The sequence below is a fragment of the Schistocerca cancellata genome, chromosome 6 (genome assembly GCF_023864275.1).
Source record: "Schistocerca cancellata isolate TAMUIC-IGC-003103 chromosome 6, iqSchCanc2.1, whole genome shotgun sequence".
NCBI classification, from domain to species: Eukaryota; Metazoa; Arthropoda; class Insecta; order Orthoptera; family Acrididae; genus Schistocerca; species Schistocerca cancellata.
This window is the reverse complement of record NC_064631.1, coordinates 272,955,710-272,978,115: the sequence shown is the minus strand read 5'-3', so window position 1 is coordinate 272,978,115 and position 22,406 is coordinate 272,955,710. Positions and strand designations below refer to the sequence as shown.

General features: G+C 40.9%; 1 protein-coding gene across 1 annotated transcript; it reads left to right on the top strand.

Moving 5' to 3' along the window:
• Nucleotides 1–263: 263 nt before the first annotated feature.
• Nucleotides 264–12,435, top strand: LOC126191341 (inosine triphosphate pyrophosphatase). Its single transcript, XM_049932176.1, has 3 exons — nucleotides 264–604; nucleotides 1,294–1,444; nucleotides 11,455–12,435. Exons 1-3 carry the CDS (start codon nucleotides 518–520, stop codon nucleotides 11,781–11,783), a joined length of 567 nt encoding a protein of 188 aa, XP_049788133.1. The 5' UTR covers nucleotides 264–517; the 3' UTR covers nucleotides 11,784–12,435.
• The last annotated feature ends 9,971 nt before the right edge of the window (nucleotides 12,436–22,406 follow it).

Below are 22,406 nucleotides of genomic sequence, written 5' to 3'. Positions count from 1 at the left end.
ACTGACGTCTATTCAGTGACGCCTATATAGAGATCACTTGGTCTGTACATGTAGAAAGCAACGGGAAAACTGATAAATTGTTGCGGCTACGAACTGTATTTTTAACAGTTACTGGTAAATGTTCCGTTTTTGTATTTTTATTTATTTATTTTATTCACATTCGAACAACATTATATTTTTTGCTGAATTACTATTTGCGTTAGACTATAGAAATGCTTTCCGACACATATATCTCAACTTTACTGTGGCAGGAGTACTCACTACAACGATTACAAATGTGTGAACACTAGCAGAAAGCAAGTGAAACGAACACATTTTAAAAGAAAACGAAATTTCCACATTGAGCTAACGACAGTAGTTCGTCTCTTGGTCATAATGAGATTAAACAATTATTAAGTTCAGCAAATAAACTAAAATCTGTACCTCGGCATATTCGTACATACCGGTACGCATATATAGGTTGTTGTGCAGTACAGAACCTACAGATCGCGAGACTGAATGACAGTTGTCCAAGAGTATGTCTCGTTCACTAGTGTTTGTTACTGGTAACGCTAAGAAGTTAGAGGAAGTTGTAGCAATTCTTGGTAAAAGTTTACCGTACGAGGCAAGTTGCGACTATTATTTTGCTTACTAGGTTATGGTATACAGTACCTAGTTAGTGCATGTAGAGATAATCAGGCGAGGGTTATGATCGGGATTTCTACGCAGCACATGACAGTTTGGACTCCAAAATAATTCCCACACTTTTTAGCTTCCGAATTTAATGATTGATAAAAATTCATTCTGACATTCCAAACAAAATTTTGTTTGCCGAGCTGTGAAATTTCACACTTATTGTTGACATGCCGCCGTTCAAGACTTCGTATTTTACTACTGCAGTACTGCCATATGATTCCTCGATTATAACTTGCTTTTTCTCGTATTTAGTTTAGGTATATTAGTTATACGCACTGTATATTGCATTACGGCATTCAGTATAAAGAACCGCATCGCAAATTATCTCAGCGTTGTGAGCATTGAACATAATAACTTAAAATGCACCTCTTTATGCATACTTGTATGAGGACACCACGCCTGGGGGAAATTAAGTAGTTGGTGAGATACGGTATATAGATCAATAGCTTGTACCTCATTCACCGTTAATATGTATGGCATAACCAGAAAATAAAGATGTAACCTAATGCATCTGCTGTGTTAGGCAGTTTATTTGTTGAATGAATTCCTACTGTTACTGTACGTCTATTGTCACTTTTAACAATAATTTTAATTTACTTTACCTTCTGATTATTTCAGCTTGCAAGTCAGAAAATTGATTTGCCTGAGTATCAAGGTGAAGTAGATGAAATATGCATTAACAAGTGCAAGGCAGCAGCAGCAATTGTGAAAGGTCCAGTAATGATCGAGGATACTTGTCTGTGTTTCAATGCTTTGGGTGGACTACCTGGTTTGTAAAACACTTTCATTACCCATAAAAAATTCTGACATGCAAGATTCACTATAAGTGAGGGTTATTTCTATCCTTTACTGGTAATTCTTTTCAGTAGTTTGGTTATTATGTATGATATTTGTCTCATACTGTAATTTCTCCACATTCTTTGCATGTTTGTTGACAGGTCCTGAATAACTGCCAAATTGTGAGGAACCTGTATATCTTCATTTATCCTTTCAACTGCATGTGTTTTGTAGTACTAATATTAAGAAAAACTTTCAGGTACATGGAACAGATAAAATAATTCAGTAATAGAAAGCTGAAGTTACTGTAAACTGCATCTTTGTGATCTAGTAAACACCATTGTTAGTGATATCAAGGTTTCCTGTTATCAGTTGTATTAATTACTGGCACCTGCCTGTTGTATATACATGAAATAGCTGTAAATTTCACATTTCTGAAATGGTCAGAAAACAGTGCTCAGGGAAGCCTTGATTGATCCTTTTCTTCCATTTTCTTTCAGGATAGGATTTTAGAGACATTGACATTTACAAATACTATTCGCTTATGTTATTAAAGAAATTGTACCACTTTAGAATCGCTCTTAAATTCACTAGTGAAACTATCTGTATAGACCTACTTAATTTTGTTGTCAAACGATGGAAACTCCAGGTTGGAATATCAACGATATAGGAAAAGATAGAATTCTACTTACTGTAAAGATGAAATGTTAAGTTGCACACAGCCACAATTAAAATAAACTTACACATAAGTTTTCAGCCACAGCCTTTGTCACACTCTTCATTCACACAAGCAAACACATCTCACGCACACACGGCTGCCATCTCCAGCCAGCAGCTCAGATCAGCATGCATTCTGGTCTGAGGACATTCTTTGTCCTTTTCACCCTCTGACTACTGCTAAGATTATCTTGCACATTTTTCTCTGTCTTGAGTGTTCCCAAACTACTTGCATTGACTGCACACTTCTGTCTACTGTCTCCAGAATAGTGAAACTGTTAGGGCCATCTAAACTAAATTTAGCATCTCTTGAACCTCTTTCCTGATCTGTAAAGTTTGTCTGTGGTTCAGTCATTTACCTGTCCTAATGCTTATCATCATGTCAACTCTCTTGGTCATTTCCCTTAATGTTGTTACGGTTAATTTTGTAACCCACTTTTTCCACATAACACTATGTAATCAGTATTTTTATGGCAAGTGATGGGCTCAGTGATTTCACCTATGATTTAGGTTCTCTGGAAAAAACATCTTGATAAGGAAGATCACCTGTGATTTAGATTCTCTGGAGAAGCATCTTGATAAGGAAGATCATGTAGTGTTTATTGGGGGTGCCCGGAACAGAATGGACAGTAACCTCAGTTACACAATTGGGGATGACATGAGGTACATTGCTGGGAATGCTCCTCACACAGATGCAAAGATTTTCTCATGCATTGGGTGATATGACAAGCCCTGGATGAAGCATTCTGTTGAACTTTTAATGTAAAACTTTTAGTGTCGCTCAGTAGATGGAGGTGATCACACATTTTTGTGATTTCTGTTGCCTCTCGCATGGTGGCACCATACATGGGATAGTCTACATCTGAATGTTTTGGTTAAGAGAATATGACCACAACTAATTTCCAAGAACTTTCTCGGTAACCAGAACACTGTCCAATCCACATGGTTTTCAATATTTTAATTAGTCCTTTTTTATAATAAGTGCCCACAAAGCAAAGCTGCCAAATAAATTTAGTTTGCTACTTCACCTCCAAGGATGTCTCCCGCAGCCAGAGATAAAATGTGAGGGGAAAGTTTTACATATTGACCAAGGCCGATCAGTCTGGATGTTTTAAGTGAAGATGAAATTTTACACATGGTTGCAATAATAAATGGAGACACAAAAGACGACAACTTGGACAGTTCAAAGGTTAACAGTCGTCATACATTTTAATTTTTCCATCAGAATATGAGCTCGTGGTTCATGGCATGGGTTCCTGTAGTCATGTCCTAGTTCATGAACCACGGGCAACGTATGAGTGACCAAGTAAGTGGTCCCGACAGTCGGGATACCAGTTACTTTGGAATAAGGCTGGGCATCTCGGACATATTCTGAGTCGTGGTCACCTTTGTGCTCATACGGCAAAGACTACCAAACCCACCGGTTAGTTCCTCAGCCGTTAGGGGTAAAACCCAATGGGACTCGGCGCAAGTAAGGCTAGCACCCTGCTTCCCTGGTACTTTAAATATGATGCTGGCAACAATCAGAGCAAAATGCCTCGGACCTTTGGAGGTGACGGAGTCCCACCTCTAACTGACAAACCAGGGACTCCTAAGATACGACTTGGCAAGACTCATGGATTCAGCAGTAGAGGGTAGGAGGAGTCAGGGCAGACCGAGGAGAAGGTACCTGTATTCGATTAAGAATGATTTTGAAGTAATAGGTTTAACATCAGAAGAGGCACCAATGTTAGCACTGAATAGGGGATCATGGAGGAATTGTATAAGGGGGGGGGGGGGGGGTGGGCTATGCTCCAGACTGAACGCTGAAAGGCATAATCAGTCTTAAATGATGATGATGATGATGATGATGATGATGATGATGATGAATATGAGCTCATTCAATAAGAAAAACTAGTTTCTCATATCAGTGCAGGACACTGAAAACTCTAAAGATGTTTCTGTGGATGCGCTATGCATAACAAAACATCATCTGGAAGTCCCAGAAATGTGTAATAGCCTACAAAGGACACACGTTAGATAAGAAACTTCTTCCACCAAAAAATTCTTAAATATTATAAATCAACACTCCCTACACAACAGGGCAGATGCATATACAGTGGAAGCCGAGGAAAAAGGGTGGCTAACATCTGTCAAAATATCTTGTGCTAGGAAGAGAGGATTTTACTTAATGCAAAGGACTAGCTCCAACCTAGATTTAAAAATTCACTATAAGCTGTAATGTAAAATTATTCATCAAGTCATCAAAAAGGAAAAACCATGTACTGTGTAAAAATTCATAGAACAAGGCGATGACAGTTTCGAACAAGTAAATGGATGAAACAAATAAATTTGGCGAGGCATATGGAATTGAAATGCCAGATAGAAATAGCAGCGAGAAAGGTGTGAAATTCAAATAATTTTCTACTGAATTCGATGAATTTTTTTAACAGTAGCTGAAAAGCAAAAAGTGATCCATTGAAAGCAGGTCCAATAAACTTACAGGGCTATTACAAATGATTGAAGCGATTTCATAAATTCACTGTAGCTCCATTCATTGACATATGGTCACGACACACTACAGATAAGTAGAAAAACTCATGAAGTTTTGTTCGGCTGAAGCCGCACTTCAGGTTTCTGCCGCCAGAGCAGTCGAGAGCGCAGTGAGACAAAATGGCGACAGAAGCCGAGAAAGCGTATGTCGTGCTTGAAATGCACTCACATCAGTCAGTCATAACAGTGCAACGACACTTCAGGACGAAGTTCAACAAAGATCCACCAACTGCTAACTCCATTCTGCGATGGTATGCGCAGTTTAAAGCTTCTGGATGCCTCTGTAAGGGGAAATCAACGGGTCGGCCTGCAGTGAGCGAAGAAACGGTTGAACGCGTGCGGGCAAGTTTCACGTGTAGCCCGCGGAAATCGACGAATAAAGCAAGCAGGGAGCTAAGCGTACCACAGCCAACGGTTTGGAAAATCTTACGGAAAAGGCTAAAGCAGAAGCCTTACCGTTTACAATTGCTACAAGCCCTGACACCCGATGACAAAGTCAAACGCTTCGAATTTTCGGCGCGGTTGCAACAGCTCATGGAAGAGGATGCGTTCAGTGCGAAACTTGTTTTCAGTGATGAAGCAACATTTTTTCTTAATGGTGAAGTGAACAGACACAATGTGCGAATCTGGGCGGTAGAGAATCCTCACGCATTCGTGCAGCAAATTCGCAATTCACCCAAAAGTTAATGTGTTTTGTGCAATCTCACGGTTTAAAGTTTATGGCCCGTTTTTCTTCTGTGAAAAAAACGTTACAGGACATGTGTATCTGGACATGCTGGAAAATTGGCTCATGCCACAACTGGAGACCGACAGCACCGACTTCATCTTTCAACAGGATGGTGCTCCACCGCACTTCCATCATGATGTTCGGCATTTCTTAAACAGGAGATTGGAAAACCGATGGATCGGTCGTGGTGGAGATCATGATCAGCAATTCATGTCATGGCCTCCACGCTCTCCCGACTTAACCCCATGTGATTTCTTTCTGTGGGGTTATGTGAAAGATTCGGTGTTTAAACCTCCTCTACCAAGAAACGTGCCAGAACTGCGAGCTCGCATCAACGATGCTTTCGAACTCATTGATGGGGACATGCTGCGCCGAGTGTGGGAGGAACTTGATTATCGGCTTGATGTCTGCCGAATCACTAAAGGGGCACATATCAAACATTTGTGAATGTCTAAAAAAACTTTTTGAGTTTTTGTATGTGTGTGCAAAGCATTGTGAAAATATCTCAAATAATAAAGTTATTGTAGAGCTGTGAAATCGCTTCAATCATTTGTAATAACCCTGTACATATAGAGGCAATGCACACTCCACTACCGGACATCAGTTTTGCCAACTCATCTCTTAGATAGAACATAAAAATCGTTTGGTCACTAAAAAGTTGTGGCTGTATTGGTACCTCAGCAATTCTTGTGTAGATTCAGTAGTACCCCTCTTGAGTTACTGTTGGGCAGAGGCATTTGCTTCCTTCTGCTTGGCTCAGTGCAGTTCTGCTCTCTCTGTTCACCCTCGATCTGGATCGAAGGTGAGGACACTGTATCCACCTTTCTCCAGAACCTCAACAACTTCTCCCCCATTTGCTTCACCTAGTCCTACTCAACCCAACAAGCCACTTTCGTAGATTGACCTCCTCCTCAAAGATGGTTACATCTGTACCTCCGTCCATATCAAGCCTACTAACCACCAGCAATACCTCCACTTCGACAGCTGCCAGCCATTCCACACCAAGAAGCCCTTCTGTACAGTCTAGCCACCCGTGGTCATCACATCTGCAGTGACGGAACAGTCCCTCTCAAAATATACCAAGTATCTCACTGAAGCCGTCACTGACCATAATTATCCTCCCAACCTCGTGCAAAAACAAATCTCCTGTACCTTATCTTTCCAGTCTCCCACCACCTCCTGAAATCCTACCTTCCGGCCACAGAGGAGCATTCCCCTCGTAACTCAGTACCACCCAGGACTGGAGCAACCACCCAGGACTGGTTACCTCTCGTCGTAACCTGAAATGAGAAATGTCCTGCCTACTATCCTTCCCACCCATCCCGCAGTGGTATTCTGTCGTCCACCAAACTTACACGATATACTCGTCCATCCTTACACAACCCCTGCTCCCAATCCCTTACCTCATGGCTCTGACCCCTGTAATAGACCTAGATGCAAGACCTGTCTCATACATCCTCCCTCCACCGCCTACTCAAGTCTGGTTACTAACATCACCTATCCCATCAAAGGCAGGGCTACCTGTGAAACCAGTCATGTGGTCTACAAGCTAAGTTGCAACCATTGTGCTCCTTTCTATGTAGGCATGACAACCAGCAAACTGTCTGCCCGTATGAATGGTCACCGACAAACTGTGGCCAAGAAACAAGTGGACCACCCTATTGCTGAACACACTGCCAAACATAATATTGTTCGTTTCAATCACTGTGTCACAGTGTGTGCCATATGTATCCTTCCCACCATCATCAGCTTTTCTGAATTGCCCATATGGGAACTTTCCCTGCAATACACCCTACGTTCCCATAACCCTCCTGGCCTCAACCTTTGTTAGTCACTGTCCTCATCCATTCAGCCTTTTCCCTGTTCTATTCCAGAACTACACAGCTGTCATTCCACCACACACCCAGTCCTTTTATTTCTTTTCTTTTCCACTACTTCCTCCCTCCCCCCCCCCCCTCTCCACCTCTCCTCTGCCCTCCGTCTAACCTGCAGCACTTCACTGTCCACCACTCTCCCCACTCCCATTCATTTGCCACTCCCACCATGCACTTGTGCTGCTGCTTGTAGCGTGGTTTCAGTTGCCTGAGACTAGAGGTCGATAGTTGAAAGCTTTAATTGTGAGAGTCTTTTTGTTGTGCCTATCTGTGACTCACCATCTCTGCTAGATGGTGAGTAGCAACTTTCCTTTTAATAACAGAAGTGTAATATTTGTATTATATTGCTCCAGTATATACGAGGGTTGTAACTCAGTTTTAGTGTCCTGCAGAGTAGTCATCATCATTGTGTATAACCTGTAGCAAGCGATGTGGAAGCCGTACCATACAATTTTTAGCATCATTTGAGTTTACAGTTTGAGTGGGGTGGTCTATTGCCTGACAAATATCCATAACAGTTCTAAAGTGAATGCCATGAAGTGCTTCCTTCAATTTAAGAATTAAGTTGAAGTCATAAGGGGAGTGTGGTGGGTGGTACTTCACTTCCCTGCCCCACTAACTGAACAAATTAGTCACAACTTGAGCCATATGCACCTGTGCATTGTCCTACAAGATGATGGGTGGGTCCTGCAGAAAGTGTTGCCACATCTTTCTCAAGTCTGTTCATTTTTGGAACACAGCCTGTGACCAGCTTAGAGAAAGAAGCAGAGGCATTTTCTGCAGAGCGTGCCCATCATTTTGCAGGACAATGCTCAGTTGCATTTGGCACAAGTTGTGTCTGATTTGTTTGACCGATTGGGCTGGGAAGTGCTGTACCACCCACGACACTCCCCAGACTTAAGCCCTTTTGACTTCAGCTTCATTCATAAATTGAAAGAGACACTTCATGGCATTCGCTTCAGAACTGTTACCGAAATCTGTTGGGCAGCAGACCACTCCTCTGGAACTACTAATTTTTAATGAATTGATCTTATTTTCTGATGTAAAAAGTAGTATTTTGTATATACAGAATACATATTGTAGTTAGCCTGTTGGTTCAAGCCACTAAATGATAGACTCAAGAGTCATTTTGCATTTTGTTATAGTATCCTGTAAATTTGTTTCATAGTTATGCTAGTGATATCAGCTGTAAAAAGAATTATTTTATTTTAATAATTAAGTACTGGTCTCGTTAAACTGTTATACGCTATTTATACTAACACTGTATTTAACACAGTGAACTTTGGGGAACATTCCTGCGATAGTAAAGTATGTTGTGATCTAGCAGCACATCGTTATTTTATCAGTGAAAATTGTGAAAATGTTGACAGTAATTCATCTAGTGTTAGTTACTTTTCAACAACAAAGATTCATAAGTTTTCTCTCTGAGTTACAAATCTGTATTTATTTATCACTTCTTGTTTCTTAATGATAATACACTTGTGCCTCTGTCAAAACTGAAACTTGCCTAGACTTTTTTTGTAATTTCTAATATTAATTAGTTGTCACATGTTGAGTTTTATTGACAGAATAACTGGCTTATGCTACAAATACTATTTTCTATGGGGTGACGATAGAACCGTAAGTGTGCATTGTGTGAAAAGCTGATCTCAACATTCGCACAATGGCAACAGGAATCCAAAGGTTATCTGACTTGAATTGCAGATTTAGTCATATGCAAATAGTATCTTTTCTACCTTGAATTTTTCTGAATCATACAAACTAAAGTTAAAAATAGAATAAATAAAAAAAGACTGGGAGTGGTGGTGGAATGACGGCTGTATAGTGCTGGAATGGGAGCAGGGAAGGCACTGGATGGGTGAGGGCAGCTACTAACGAAGGTTAAGGCCAGGAGGGTTACAGAAACGTAGGATTTTAATGCAGGGAAGGTTCCCACTTGTGCAATTCAGAAAAGCTGGTGTTGGTGGGAAGGATCCATATGGCACAGGCTATGAAGCAGTCATCGAAATGAAGGATATCATGTGTGGGAGCTTGTTCAGCAACAGGGTGGTCCACTTGTCTTTTGGCCACAGTTTGTCGGTGGCCATTCATGCGGACAGACTGCTTGCTGGTTGTCATACATACATGGAATGCAGCACAGTGGTTGCAGATTGGCTTGTAGATCACATGACTGGTTTCACAGGTTGCCCTGCCTTCGATGGGATAGGTGATGTTAGTGACCCTACTGGAGTAGGTAGTGGTGGTGGGGATTTATGGGACAGGTCTTGTATCTAGGTCCCTAATACAGGGGTATGAGCCATGAGGTAAGGGATTGGGAGCAGGGGTTGCGTAAGAATGGACGAGTATATTGTGTAGGATTGGTGGACGGCAGAATACCACTATGGGAGGGTTGGGAAGGATAGTGGGCAGGACTTTTCTCATTTCGGGGCACAACAAGAGGTAATTGAAATGCTGGCGGAGAGTGGAATTCAGTTGCTCCAGTCCTGGGTGGTACTGAGTTACGAAGGGAATGCTCCTCTGCGGCTGGATGGCGGGTCCTTGGGAGGTGGTGGGAGACTGGAAAGATAAGGCACGGGAGATTTGTTTTTGTACAAGGTTGGGAGGATAATTATGTTCAGTGAAGGTTTCAGTCAGACGCTCGGTATATTTCAAGAGGAACTGCTCGTCACCACAGATGCAACCACTGTGGGTGGCTAGGCTGTACTTCTCTCCTTTGCCGCTACTTCCCCCTCCCCTCTTCACCCCTGCCTGCTACCCAACCTGCATCACTTCACTGTCCACTATCCCGACCATACTATCCCTCCCCCTCTCTGCCCCAGCGTCCTCCTTTCCCCCACCCAGTTGCCACTCCCATCACGCACTGGTGCTGCTGCTCGCAGTGTGGTTTCTGTTGCCTGAAACTGTAGTCGTGTGTGAAAGTTGCATTTGCATGAGTGCATCTGTGTATGGTGAGTAGCAACTTTCCTTTTCATGATATTGTTACATTCCATCCTGGATTTTCCATTGTTTGAATTTTGCCTGATGGCTTTTCTTCAAATCTAACCCAGTGCTGTTTTCCTTTGTTACTATTTACTTTTGCATTACTGTACTCAATGTTCGTCCTCTCTCTTGTCTTTCCTGTGTTTCTCTTCTCGCCTTACAAACCGCACTGCATGCTGTACTTACGAGCGACACTGTGTCATCTGTCTCGGCCGCTTACAACAGATGGCTGCAAAACCACACTGATTGTTGATGCAGCCTCTTATGTCCCACCTTACTCCCGCCGATATAATTAATCCTATACTTTCAAATTGATCACTGTCCCTGTGTCATTTCACGTATTCTTACGTGTTTACTCTCGCACCTTTCCAGTGTCACATGATATTGTATCTCATCCTACGAACCCCTCTTCACCCCCTACACTTTCTCTGTTCTATCCCAGTTCGCCCCCATTATTTCCACCATCCAGTCCCATCTGCCGTCCCCCTTCTTCACATGTATCAACCCACAGACCTGCTAACAATTTTATTAGTTATTCTTTACTTTGATCCTTGTGACTTCTTGCCAATTTTAGCGAGTTTTTGCGTTTCGCTATTGTCGACTCCGATTTCATCTTGTTCCCCCCTTTTGCATCCATTTCATCCTTTTTGTATATTTTCACACGTATTTGAGTGTATTTTTGCGAAATTTTTTGGACGTTATTCTACATTATTTACATAATTTTTCGCATTTTTCCACACCATGGATCCTTGCTCCTTCCATCTGCTTCAATACAGAAAAGTCTCCTTACCCGTAGCCAGAGCCCAGTCCCACATACCTTTCCTGCATTGTTGCTTGGCTCATGGAATCCCACCTAATGGCCTTACCATCAAACTAAAGTGAAACTGTTTTAAGGAGCTCTGTGGAGTCGTTAAAATGACCAATAAACTGAGTAGCAAGGAAATCAAACTGAGTAACAAGGAAGAGAAATTTTGTGTTGTGGCCGACTTCTAATATCATGTGGGTATGGTTTTTTTTTTTTATAAAAAAAATCAGATTTTCCAGACTGTTTTTATAATTTACTCACATGATTAAGTATTTTAACAGTGCCTTTGTGAAAATGTTGTGTTTTACCAACTTTCAGTACAAATTTATCATCAGTCTATTAATTTTTTCTACTTTCTTATGTTTTAGGACCATACATAAAATGGTTTTTAGATAAACTTGGACCTGAAGGTTTACACCGCCTCCTGGCTGGTTGGGAAGATAAAACTGCGTATGCTGTATGCACATTTGCATTTTCACCAGGAGGTGAAAATGATGATGTCATTCTTTTTAGAGGGAAGACATTTGGTACAATAGTGAGCCCTAGGGGACCAAGAGACTTTGGCTGGGATCCCTGTTTCCAGCCAGATGGATATGAAAAAACATATGCTGAATTGCCAAAAGATGTGAAAAATCAAATATCCCACAGAAGTAAAGCACTGGGTGAACTCAAAAATTATTTTGAAAGTAATAAATGATGATTTAATTGTGATTATTATTCAGTTTGCCTTTGATTACCTCTTACAGACTTGTGAAAAATATGAAATCCTTATTTGTAGTGGAATGTAAGTTGTTCTTGTTACACCTTTGGTGTCCTTTCAAGTTCAGATTTTGTTTTTTTTTTTGTTTTTTGTGTGTGTGTTACTGGATATTACGTGGAGCAACAGCCCAGAGAACTCATCTTTATATGTGGACATTATTGGTTGTGCAGACAGTTATTTTGGATACCGTAATAAATTCTGCAGTGGACAACAAATAAATTAAAAAAAAAAATTCTGAAAAAAGGGGTCTGATACAAAGTCATTTTAGTACTATGGTATATTTTGTAATGAACAAGAAAAACTGTGATATTAGCATTACAACGTAATGCCCCCTTTTTCTTTAACTTGCTGAAACTTGCTGGTGAAAATAGAGTTGATATGGCCGAAGGAAGAGGCTAATATGCATCGCAGTTGACTAGAATATCTGGTTTGTAAACTAGACAAACCTTGGACAGTTTTAGAGGCTTAAGTAACATACAACTATAATGTAGTTTGTCATTCACTTTTATACTGCATCAGTCTCTGGCACTTTGTTGTTACACTATAAGACAACATTTTTATCATTGTTATTAAAAAGCATTACCTTTTATCTATTGCTGTTCTCATTATAGTCATTTACTAATTGTTTCCCTTTCAGTATTTATTCAGTGAAAACATTTTCTATTTTTGACCTTCTCCTTATGATCCTGTGTTTTTTCCTTCTTCTTGACCTGAGTGTCATAGATTTATAATGATGATTATCAAAATAAAATCAAACAGTGGAAAACCAGGATGGAATGTAACAGTATAATCAAAAGGAAAGTTGCCACTCACCATATAGAGGAGATGCTGAATCGCAGATAGGCACAACAAAAAGACTGTCACAAATAAAGCTTTCAGCCAATAAGGCCTTTGTCAGAAATAGACGAGACATGCGCACACACACACACACACACACACACACACACACACAGTTCAATGATCAGTTCAGTTAGATCATCGAACCCAGTCCATTCCATGTAAACACAGCCAGATACATTTATTGTATATCCCATACTGATATCTGCAATTATTTTACACATTTCTGCTTGTCAGTTACCACAGACAATTCAACACAAACGCAGCTGATCTCAGCCATTAAGTGAAGGCCGTCGGCCGCAGCCTTGTCCGTGGTGGGAGGTAATGCCTGACATTTGGTGTTCTCGACACACTCTTGACACTGTGTGTCTTGGAATATTGAATTCCCTAAGAGCTCCAAAATGGAATGTCCCATGCATCTATCCCCAAACACCATTCCACAGTCAAAGTCTGTTAATTCTCATCGCGTGGCCTTAATCAGATTGGAAACCTTTTCACATGGATCACCTGAGTGAGTGCAAATGACAGCTCTGCCAGTCCACTATCCTTTTATGTCATGTGTATGTGGTACTACCACCATCTGTATAAGTGCATTTTGCTGTCCCATGACTTTTGTCAGCTCAGTGTTTACCTTAATCACACTTTTTGTAAGTTGGAAGGTGTTTCACTACAAGTTTGGTTTGATATCACTTAGTGATAGAAAAATTAATTAATGGCAGAAGAAAACAGATGATCCTGTATTAGTGGACCAGAACTGCATAGTGTGTAGTTCCCAACATGCCAAATGACTGGACTTCACAGTCATGCACAAAAAATTCGATCAACTTCAGACTTCAAGGAATGATAAAAGTGTAAGGGAAGAGAGAGAGAGAACTTTTTGAAGTATTTGATAACAATCTCATCCAGGAAATATACAGGGTGTCCCAGCTATCTTTTCCACCCAAAATATCTCTGGAGCAATAACAGCTATTGGAAAACGACTTTCACCGGTATCAATGTAGGGCTGGGGCCCATGAATGTACATATTTGGAAACATTCTAAAACGAAAGCATATGTGTTTTTTAACACAAACTTATGTTTTTCTAAATGGACCTCCTATATTTTTTCTTCAGCAATCCATAGCATGACAAAGCACATATACAATGGCGTTGTTTGCATCGCAATATTCCCATTACATCCCGAGATATTGAGACGCGAAGTTGACGCTTGAAACACCTGACATGCGCTGCTAGCACACGTCCTGAGGCTCAGATGTGAACCCCAAGCTGCCTGTAATCACGATGTGATTGACATGTGTAATCACACCTCCATACTTATCAAGAGGTCCAAAACGAATATTATGGTCTGCTGCCATCAACTCTCATAAGCACATAATGGTTTCCCTCTTGCACGTTTTACGTATCTATGTACACAATATGAACCAGTACCGATCGGTGTACACCCGTCAGGTTGTCTTATTTATCCTGCACACCCAAAATCAGGTTTATCTAATGCGTTATATGACCCATTGTGCCTGTCGTGCAGGGCCTGTCTCTACCTAGTCAAGTGTCCAACGTAGTTCCCACTACTGCCACAGTTACCACTTCACCTTGTTTATGATTTGCGACCCATGCAAACTCCTGTACTCCACCACCCTCTGAGCATCCCATTTGTTGTTGCTTTGGCGTGCAGTACACAGTTTGCCAGTGTAGTCGTGCATCAGAGTAATCTAGTGACGACACTGAGGTAGTACACATTGTGAATAAACGTTGTGTTGTGGAACTTACACTGTACAGTATAATGTACACACATGAAGATATGGTAGAAATGCTGCTGATCTATGGAGTATGTACGTTGACGGGAAATACATTATGAGATTTCTTGTTTGTTGATAGTACTGTTACCGAACATTATGATTATTAAGTTAATATATCTGTTTTCTACCCTACTCTACACCTGTACTGTACCCTGTTGTAGGTGGACGAAATGCTGTTCAGGCAGAGCGACTGTACAGAAGACGATTCCCTGACAAGCCATCGCCTTCGCGCCGGATGTTTGGTCGTCTCACATCTCGTCTACGTGAAACGGGAAGCTTAAATCCAAGACCTCGACATCGTCCTAGAACATGCACAGATGAACGTGCTGAAGTTGCTGTGCTCGCTACCATAGCTGTGAATCCTCAAATCATCACACGTCAAATTGAACGTGAAGTTGGTGTGTCGAAATCAAGTGCACAGCATATTCTTAAACATCATAAATTTCAATCAAGTGCACAGTGTATTCTTAAATGTCATAAATTTCATCCTTACCATGTTCATTTACACCAGGATCTTCATGGAAATGACTTCCGCAATAGGGTAACATTTTGTCGGTGGGCTCAGCAAAAACTTCTGACTAATCCAAATTTTTTTGCAGATGTTCTCTTTACCTGTGAGGCATCATTCTCCAACAAAGGAATTGTCAATATGAGGAATATGCATTATTGGTCCACAGACAATCCAAAATGGCTCCGTCAGGTAGAGCATCAACGTCCATGGAAAGTTAATGTTTGGTGTGGGATTATTGGAGATACCATTATCGGACCTTTCTTTATAAGTGGCATCCAAAATGGCAGACAATACTCCAGATTTATATGACACAATCTTCCTGTTCTCTTGGACACCGTACCTCTGAGCCGGAGAATGGTCATGTGGTATCAGCATGACGGATGCCCTGCACATAACGCCTTACGAGCACGACGACTTCTGAATCATAAGTTCCCTGGTAGGTGGATTGGACGAGGTGGCCCTGTTAGGTGGTCTGCCCAATCTCCGGACCTTACACCGCTGGATTATTTTCTTTGGGGAGCAGTGAAGGAAGCTGTTTACCAACATGAACCAACAACACCAGAGGACATGAAGCAACGCATTATTGATGCTTGTACAGCCATCAAAGAGGAAACTGTAGCACGAAGTAGGGCATCCTTCATCCGCAGAGTGACCCTATGTATGCAAGCCAATGGGCATCACTTTGAGCATGAGATGTGAACGCTATGTTTAGTATGTAGTGCTGGTATCACAGTGGAAGTTTCTACAAAGGGCCATTTTACCCAGTGATGTTGAGAAACATTTGTTTGCAACAATTTGTCATTTAACGCATTAGATAAACATAACATTGATAATTATGTGCTAATAAAACTAATTGGTTAAACATGTTTACATTCATCTTCTATGTCCTACCTGAGCTTCCCAAATCAAAACATTTTTACCTAAACAACGGTAAAACTTTTAGTCCACTTGCTCGTTTCACTAAAACCATCAACATGAATTTTACTATTATGAGTAAATGATTAACTGTCACTTGCAGTAGATCTACAGTAAAGTAAAGTTTTAACGTTGAACGGCATTACCTTTTTAGTAACGGATTAACGATAAGCGAAGTTAACTTTGTGACTAACATTGCGGTACACAGATATGTTACAGAACCGCATCACCCCTAGCCTATGAGATAAATACCTGCTGCAATGTACGACATTAATGCAGGATGGCAGCAGACCGTATTATTCGTTTCGGACTTCTTGATAAGTATGGAAGTGTGATTACGCATGTCAATCACATCGCGATTACGAGCAGCATGGGGTTCACGCCTGAGCCTCAGGACGTGCGCTAGCAGTGCATGTCGGGTGTTTCAAGCGTCAGCTTCGCGTCTCAATATCTCGGGATGTAATGGGAATATTGCGATGCAAACAACGCCATTGTGTATGTGCTTTGTCATGCTATGGATTGCTGAAGAAAAAATATAGGAGGTCCATTAAAAAAAAAAAAAGTCTGTGTTAAAAAACACATATGCTTTCGTTTTAGAATGTTTCCAAATATGTACATTCATGGGCCCCAACCCTACATTGATACCGGTGAAAGTCGTTTTCCAATAGCTGTTATTGTTCCAGAGATATTTTGGGTGGACAAGATAGCTGAGACACCCTGTCTAATACAAATTTGAAAGTCTGGGTATTACAAGCATTAGTATGAATTGTTGGATGTAAAATATGTCCAGTATCCCCACACCATTAAAGATCTTTCATAAAATAGCAATTATTGGTATGATGCTGTCTGTTAGATTATTTCCATTCAAGGTGAGAAGAAACAAAAGAAGAAAGACAGTAACATATGAATTAGAAAGTTTTTTTTTGCCAGTCCCTAGTTACGCTTGGAAAGTCTTTTATTATTATTATTATTATGTGCTGCAATGCTATGTCTTCATTGAAAACCAAACATATTATGCTACTACTTTGGTACTCTACATCTGCCATCAAAGCACATCTTCTGACTGTTGCATCTGAAAATGTACAGTACCATAGTGTGTGTGCCCCAAGGGAGGTGAGACAGGCATAAAAATAGTGGACTTGTTGTCTGTGAGGGAGCTGACTCCTTGACTGGCTTTTTTATTTAACTGTTCTTTTTTTCTAAAAAAGAAAAACCCTCAATTAAGTATTTTCCTAGGTCATAAGGTGAGTCGTCATAGTGCATTTTCCTGGTGCAGTGGCATTGTGGCATTGGGCTGCTAATCAGGAGAATTGCGATTCAAATGTCTTTCCAGCCATACTGATGTAGGTCCTCAGTGCCTACAAAATCATTTCAACAAAGTTGTGAGCTGTTCACCCCCCCCCCCCCCCCCCCATAAAAAGACTTGGCATTTAGTGAGTTACATAAAACATATTTAATTTCTATAAGAGACTATATGCTAAACTCTTAGAGATGAGTGTGCATAAATGTTAGAAGTACTTAAATTAACAACAGGAAGTAATTCTTTTGTCTGTACACACAACATATGCCATAATTTGTAAATAAAAGAAATCCATGGGAACCAACATTAGAGTTGAGGTCAGCTTTAATTAGTTCATTAAAGAGCTATCTTAAAGATGATAGTGGATAAGTATCACATGATGTTTTTATGACATTCATTAATCAGTGAAAGCATTATTATTAAAAGGTGATTTAACCCAGCACATTCTACTTGAGTAAAATTTTTTAATATATATTTGTTAGCAATTTTAACTTGTCATAATGTTCAAATTATGTTAAGTTATTGATTTTTTTGCTTCTAGCCTCTGCAGATTATGAACTGCAAAGGTCAGTGAACCTGATTATTTGAAAAGCTCCAGAATGTGTTTTTTCCATCTCACACACACACACACACACACACACACACACACAGAGAGAGAGAGAGAGAGAGAGAGAGAGAGAGAGAGACCCTGTATGTCTGGTTAACTGGTGAGCATGTGAGACGATTCGGTCACTCATCATAAGTTATGAATTTAACAAACCTAGAGATTCAGAGTTGGGAGCTGATAGGCATCATCATTCCTCTACAATATGCTACATCTCAACAGCCACCACGAGATTTGATGGTAGAACATTGTGTATAGCAGGGAATGACAATATTGACTTAACTACCCAGATTACTAGAGTAGTAGTGTCTTCAGTTGTCTTAGTCTTTCTCAGGTATTAGGGGCTATGACTGGATCAACTTAATGATTCTCTACTGACTGAAATGGTGTTAGCATGTCTGGCATCATACATACTGAGGCAAACACTTGTGGAGGGTACCGTCATACAACATGAAAAATATAAGACCTTTAAATGACAGTGAAGGCTATGTTTTAATGTCAATCAACATTAATATGCTTAAAGATAAATGATGGAGCAAGGAGTGTCAGGAATAGAACAAAACTAGTGAATGGGGTACTGGGAAATATGGTTACTTTCTTACTTTCGTCCAATTTTGTAGATGCTACCAAAATATGTCGGACTTCTTGTTGAAATGTGTCTGTGCATTCCTATGCCATCAGCTGCTATGAATACCAACATTTTGACCCTACCTTCATGGCATGCAAGTGACTGGCAGCTTAGGGGAAATGCAGTAAATCCACACATGAACCTGGAGCTAAATGCATATCTTGCCAGTGTGTTGTATTAATTATCTGGTGAGCATTGTTGTCTGTTTAATGTGTACTCCACTCTATATCAATGATTAAAATGAAACAAACTGAAATTACCGAATGTTGTACGTAGATGCAAATAATTTGTATAAAGCGCAACAGCTTAACTTCTGATTGTCTGTCACTTCAGCAGTCAGGAAATAGTTATCCAAAGTGAATTCGTTAATACAGATCCTTCCAAAATCAGTATTAACTCTTGAGTGGGTGCGCCTGTGTGTAAAGTGCGCCAACCACAAATAACATTGTCTTGTACCATTCCATTATTGTTTTACAATTGAACGCCAGTACCTATTCATTCATTATTGCTTCAGCTAACATACACTAAAATGAGCAGCAATAATACAAAATAACAAGTGAGTTAGGTGAGAAAAAAATTTATAGTGCATGCAAGAAAATGACCCAATTCCAAGCTAGTGGCACAATCCCACAATGAGACAGTTGTCTAAGAGAGAATTAGCAGTCGAATAAGCAGTTGGGTGGGATCTGATGTAACTAAGCTGTTTAATGCTTTCAGTGGGTTGTTATTGTGTTAACACTTGTACACGGCAACGTATTAGTATTGTGAAAGTTTATTGTATTATTGTTTAATCAAATAGTGGTAAAGCTCATATAATCTAAGTTTATTGTATCATTGTTTAATTAAACTAAGATTAAACTGTAATTTTGGTCATATGTGTTTACCTCAGTAACTTAAAGGCAGCTATTCTTTTCATGTGTATAAGGTATGCTGCAAACCCAGTCATGTTATAAAAAATGGTGCACCTGCTGGAGGGTTAAGTGGTGTCCCTCTACACATGCACACAAAGGTACTTATTGACAAGGTCACAGACTCCTCCAAGTAGGCATCAACTACAGTAAAATCAAATAGCTTGCAAGGTCATTCATTACCACAAAGAGGTAAGAATGGTATATGCTTCTCTAGAAGTACTCTATCTACCTCACAAGAGGTTAAGACTATTGAAAAAGTGAGCCACATACCAAAGAGATCTCGTTAACAGCCATCTGATAACAGAATATTGGTGTCAATGAAGTCAGCTCAAGTGATACTAGTGGGATTGAGGTATACAGTTCCTCTGTGGTTTCAGAAGGTGACTGCACCAAAACTACAAGGCATACAGAAAGTAGACACATGTCAATGAACAGAGCATCTCTCCAATATTTAACTCACTTTTCAGGTGCTCAATATGGGCAACATTTGTTACGTGGCAAATGTGTATGCAGTTCATTGAAGTCATTGTCCTGAATTGCCCAGGAAAATGCAACAGCAGCCCACTTTGAAAATCTGTTCATAGGGATGCCTATCTGCAGGTGTGAAATAAACTTGATGCAACAGTATGAGGCAGATGATATGTCTACATGTTCTGGCACCCCTGCTCCCAAGTGCAACTACACCATGGAACATATTATGAATGGAAATTTAGCGAGATGCATTATCCACTGATATATGTCTTTTTCTGTTTGTATTGTAGTTTCCTCACAGTTGTCTTCTGAAACCTCTGAGATACTTATGAATAACCCTGCAGGGATCACCAAAAAGTTCATCAAGCCCTGTCCCTGTTACCACAGTTGCATTAATTAGGCAGAAAGTAAAGTAGCAAACCAAAGTAACCCTTACCAGAAATATTATGCTAATTTCACAGTGAAACATAAACGGTATTAAAAGCTCAGGACCCTTGTTGACCCGACACAGGCAGAACCTCTTTGTGTCCGCAGGAGACCCATTGCAAACTCTGTGATGCCAGCTTGATAAGGGACTTCACCCTCCACAAGGGTGACCACACTAGTGAGAGAGCTAAATCATGATTAACAGAGTGCCTTAACTGTTTCTCTCTCACTGTTTTGCAAGTAATAGTAATCCCAGTATATAACAAGAGAAAGCTGACAGTATTCATACTGAAACCCCTCCCCCAGGGGCTCACATTCTAGGGTGAGTTCCTGCTTGGCTAACATGGGGCCCCAGCCTTTGCAGCCCTTCCATGCAGCTTGTCTATCCTTCTGCTGTTCTTTTTCCTCTCCCTAGGGTAACATGTCTGAGATATTTTTGGGAATGTGTTCTGAATTTTCAGTAGCCTGATATCAGAACAGAACAGTTCCTCCACTGTTGTTTCTCTCTTTCTTACCTTCTTTCTTTCTTCATTCTTCATTCTCCATCTCCTATCCTTCCTCCCCTTCAATATTGCGGTTTCTCTTTGTTTTTTCTTACTCCCTGTGCACTCCTGAAGGCCAGCCCACTCGTCTGATGCATAATGGGTCACTGGGTAATGTGCAATTCCCAGCCCTGGATCCACATGTAGGGTTCAAACATACTCTCTGGTGCAGGCCAGGCCCATGGAGGGGTGAGTGCCTGAGCTGTTACCTTCCCAAATTGCCAGTTGGTCCCTATGCCAGGAGTTCGGGAGATGTGACCTGAGGTGTGAGCAATTACCTATGGTCAATTGGTCCCTCTGTCAGGAGGTCGGGAGATGTGACCTGAAGTGTGAACAATCACCTATAGTGGGTGAGACCCCCTCTGTAGGTGCCCCTCCCCACCATGTTGGAAGGAGCACACCATCAGAGATGCTGGCAATCGTGGGGGATTTTTCTCACAATGAGTCAATCACCATCTCAGTCTACGTCTACTAAGCATAAATGGAATGAGGATAAAGATTCCAAGACACTATCAGCTGCACATCAGTTCCTCATCGTTTCACGTGCTGAAGAAGTTCAGGCCTTTGGTGTGGTTAATCCATTTATAATTCAGAAAGGTGTTGAGGCAGTTGCCAGCCCAGCCCTGTAAAATCCTGCTCTCGTTTGTGTAATGGTGCTTTGGTTTTGGAGACGAATTGTGATTCGCAGGGAAGTCCCTGTTCTTAGCTCTCTTTTTCTCCCATCAATTGGGCTTAACATGTTGGTGCTTTTAACTCTATGAAGGACACAGCCACGCTGAATTGTGATTCCAACAAATGCTTGCAGCTTCGCTCCTCCACCTATCTCATTCATGTTGAGGCCCATCGAACGCTGAATTCCTCACATGGTGTAATTTACACTAGGATGCTTGATGGGTCTGACTAAGGGAGAAATAGAAACTTGCCTCTCTCTGATCAGAGCATTGCTGCAGTCCATTGGGTAATGAAAAAGGTTGATTCAACCTTATTGCCTGTATGCAGTCTTTTTCTCATGTTTGATAGAGTAACACTTCCATCAAAGATCAAAGCAGGCTATGAAGTCATCACAGTCCAACCGTACATTCCAAACCCCATGCACTGCTACTAGTGTCAACGTTACAACCACACTCAAATGTCCTGTCAAAACACTGCAAAATGTGTTACTTGGGTAGGGATGCTCATGAGGGCGATTTCCCGTCTTCACCTCCCCGCTGTATCGGTTGCAATGGAGACAAATCAGCCTCATCCTAAGATTGTCCTTTGTATTTCGATGAGTGGGCCATCCAGTTGAAGGAAAATGTGTCTTACCCTGCTGCTCGGAAGTTATTGGCTGCTAGAAAGCTCAGTGTTTTACCATGTGGCACTTACAGTACTGTTCTTGCTACATCTCACTCTATGAAGGACACAGCCACGCTGACTTGTGACCTCAAATTCAGCATTATGGTTGTAAAATTGCCCAGTGTCACGGAAGCACCCCATCTCCTCCTCCTCCAGCTGTGCAGGAAGTTCAAAAATGGGTCAAATGGCTCTGAGCACTATGGGACTCAACATCTTAGGTCATAAGTCCCCTAGAACTTAGAACTACTTAAACTAACTAACCTAAGGACACCACACACACCCATG

Excerpts from the sequence above, each read along its gene's own strand:
- LOC126191341 (XM_049932176.1), top strand. The coding sequence starts at position 518 with ATGTCTCGTTCACTAGTGTTTGTTACTGGTAACGCTAAGAAGTTAGAG. Across the intron at positions 605-1,293 it reads GTAAAAGTTTACCGTACGAG|CTTGCAAGTCAGAAAATTGA; the intron begins GCAAGTTGCGAC and ends TGATTATTTCAG. Across the intron at positions 1,445-11,454 it reads TGCTTTGGGTGGACTACCTG|GACCATACATAAAATGGTTT; the intron begins GTTTGTAAAACA and ends CTTATGTTTTAG.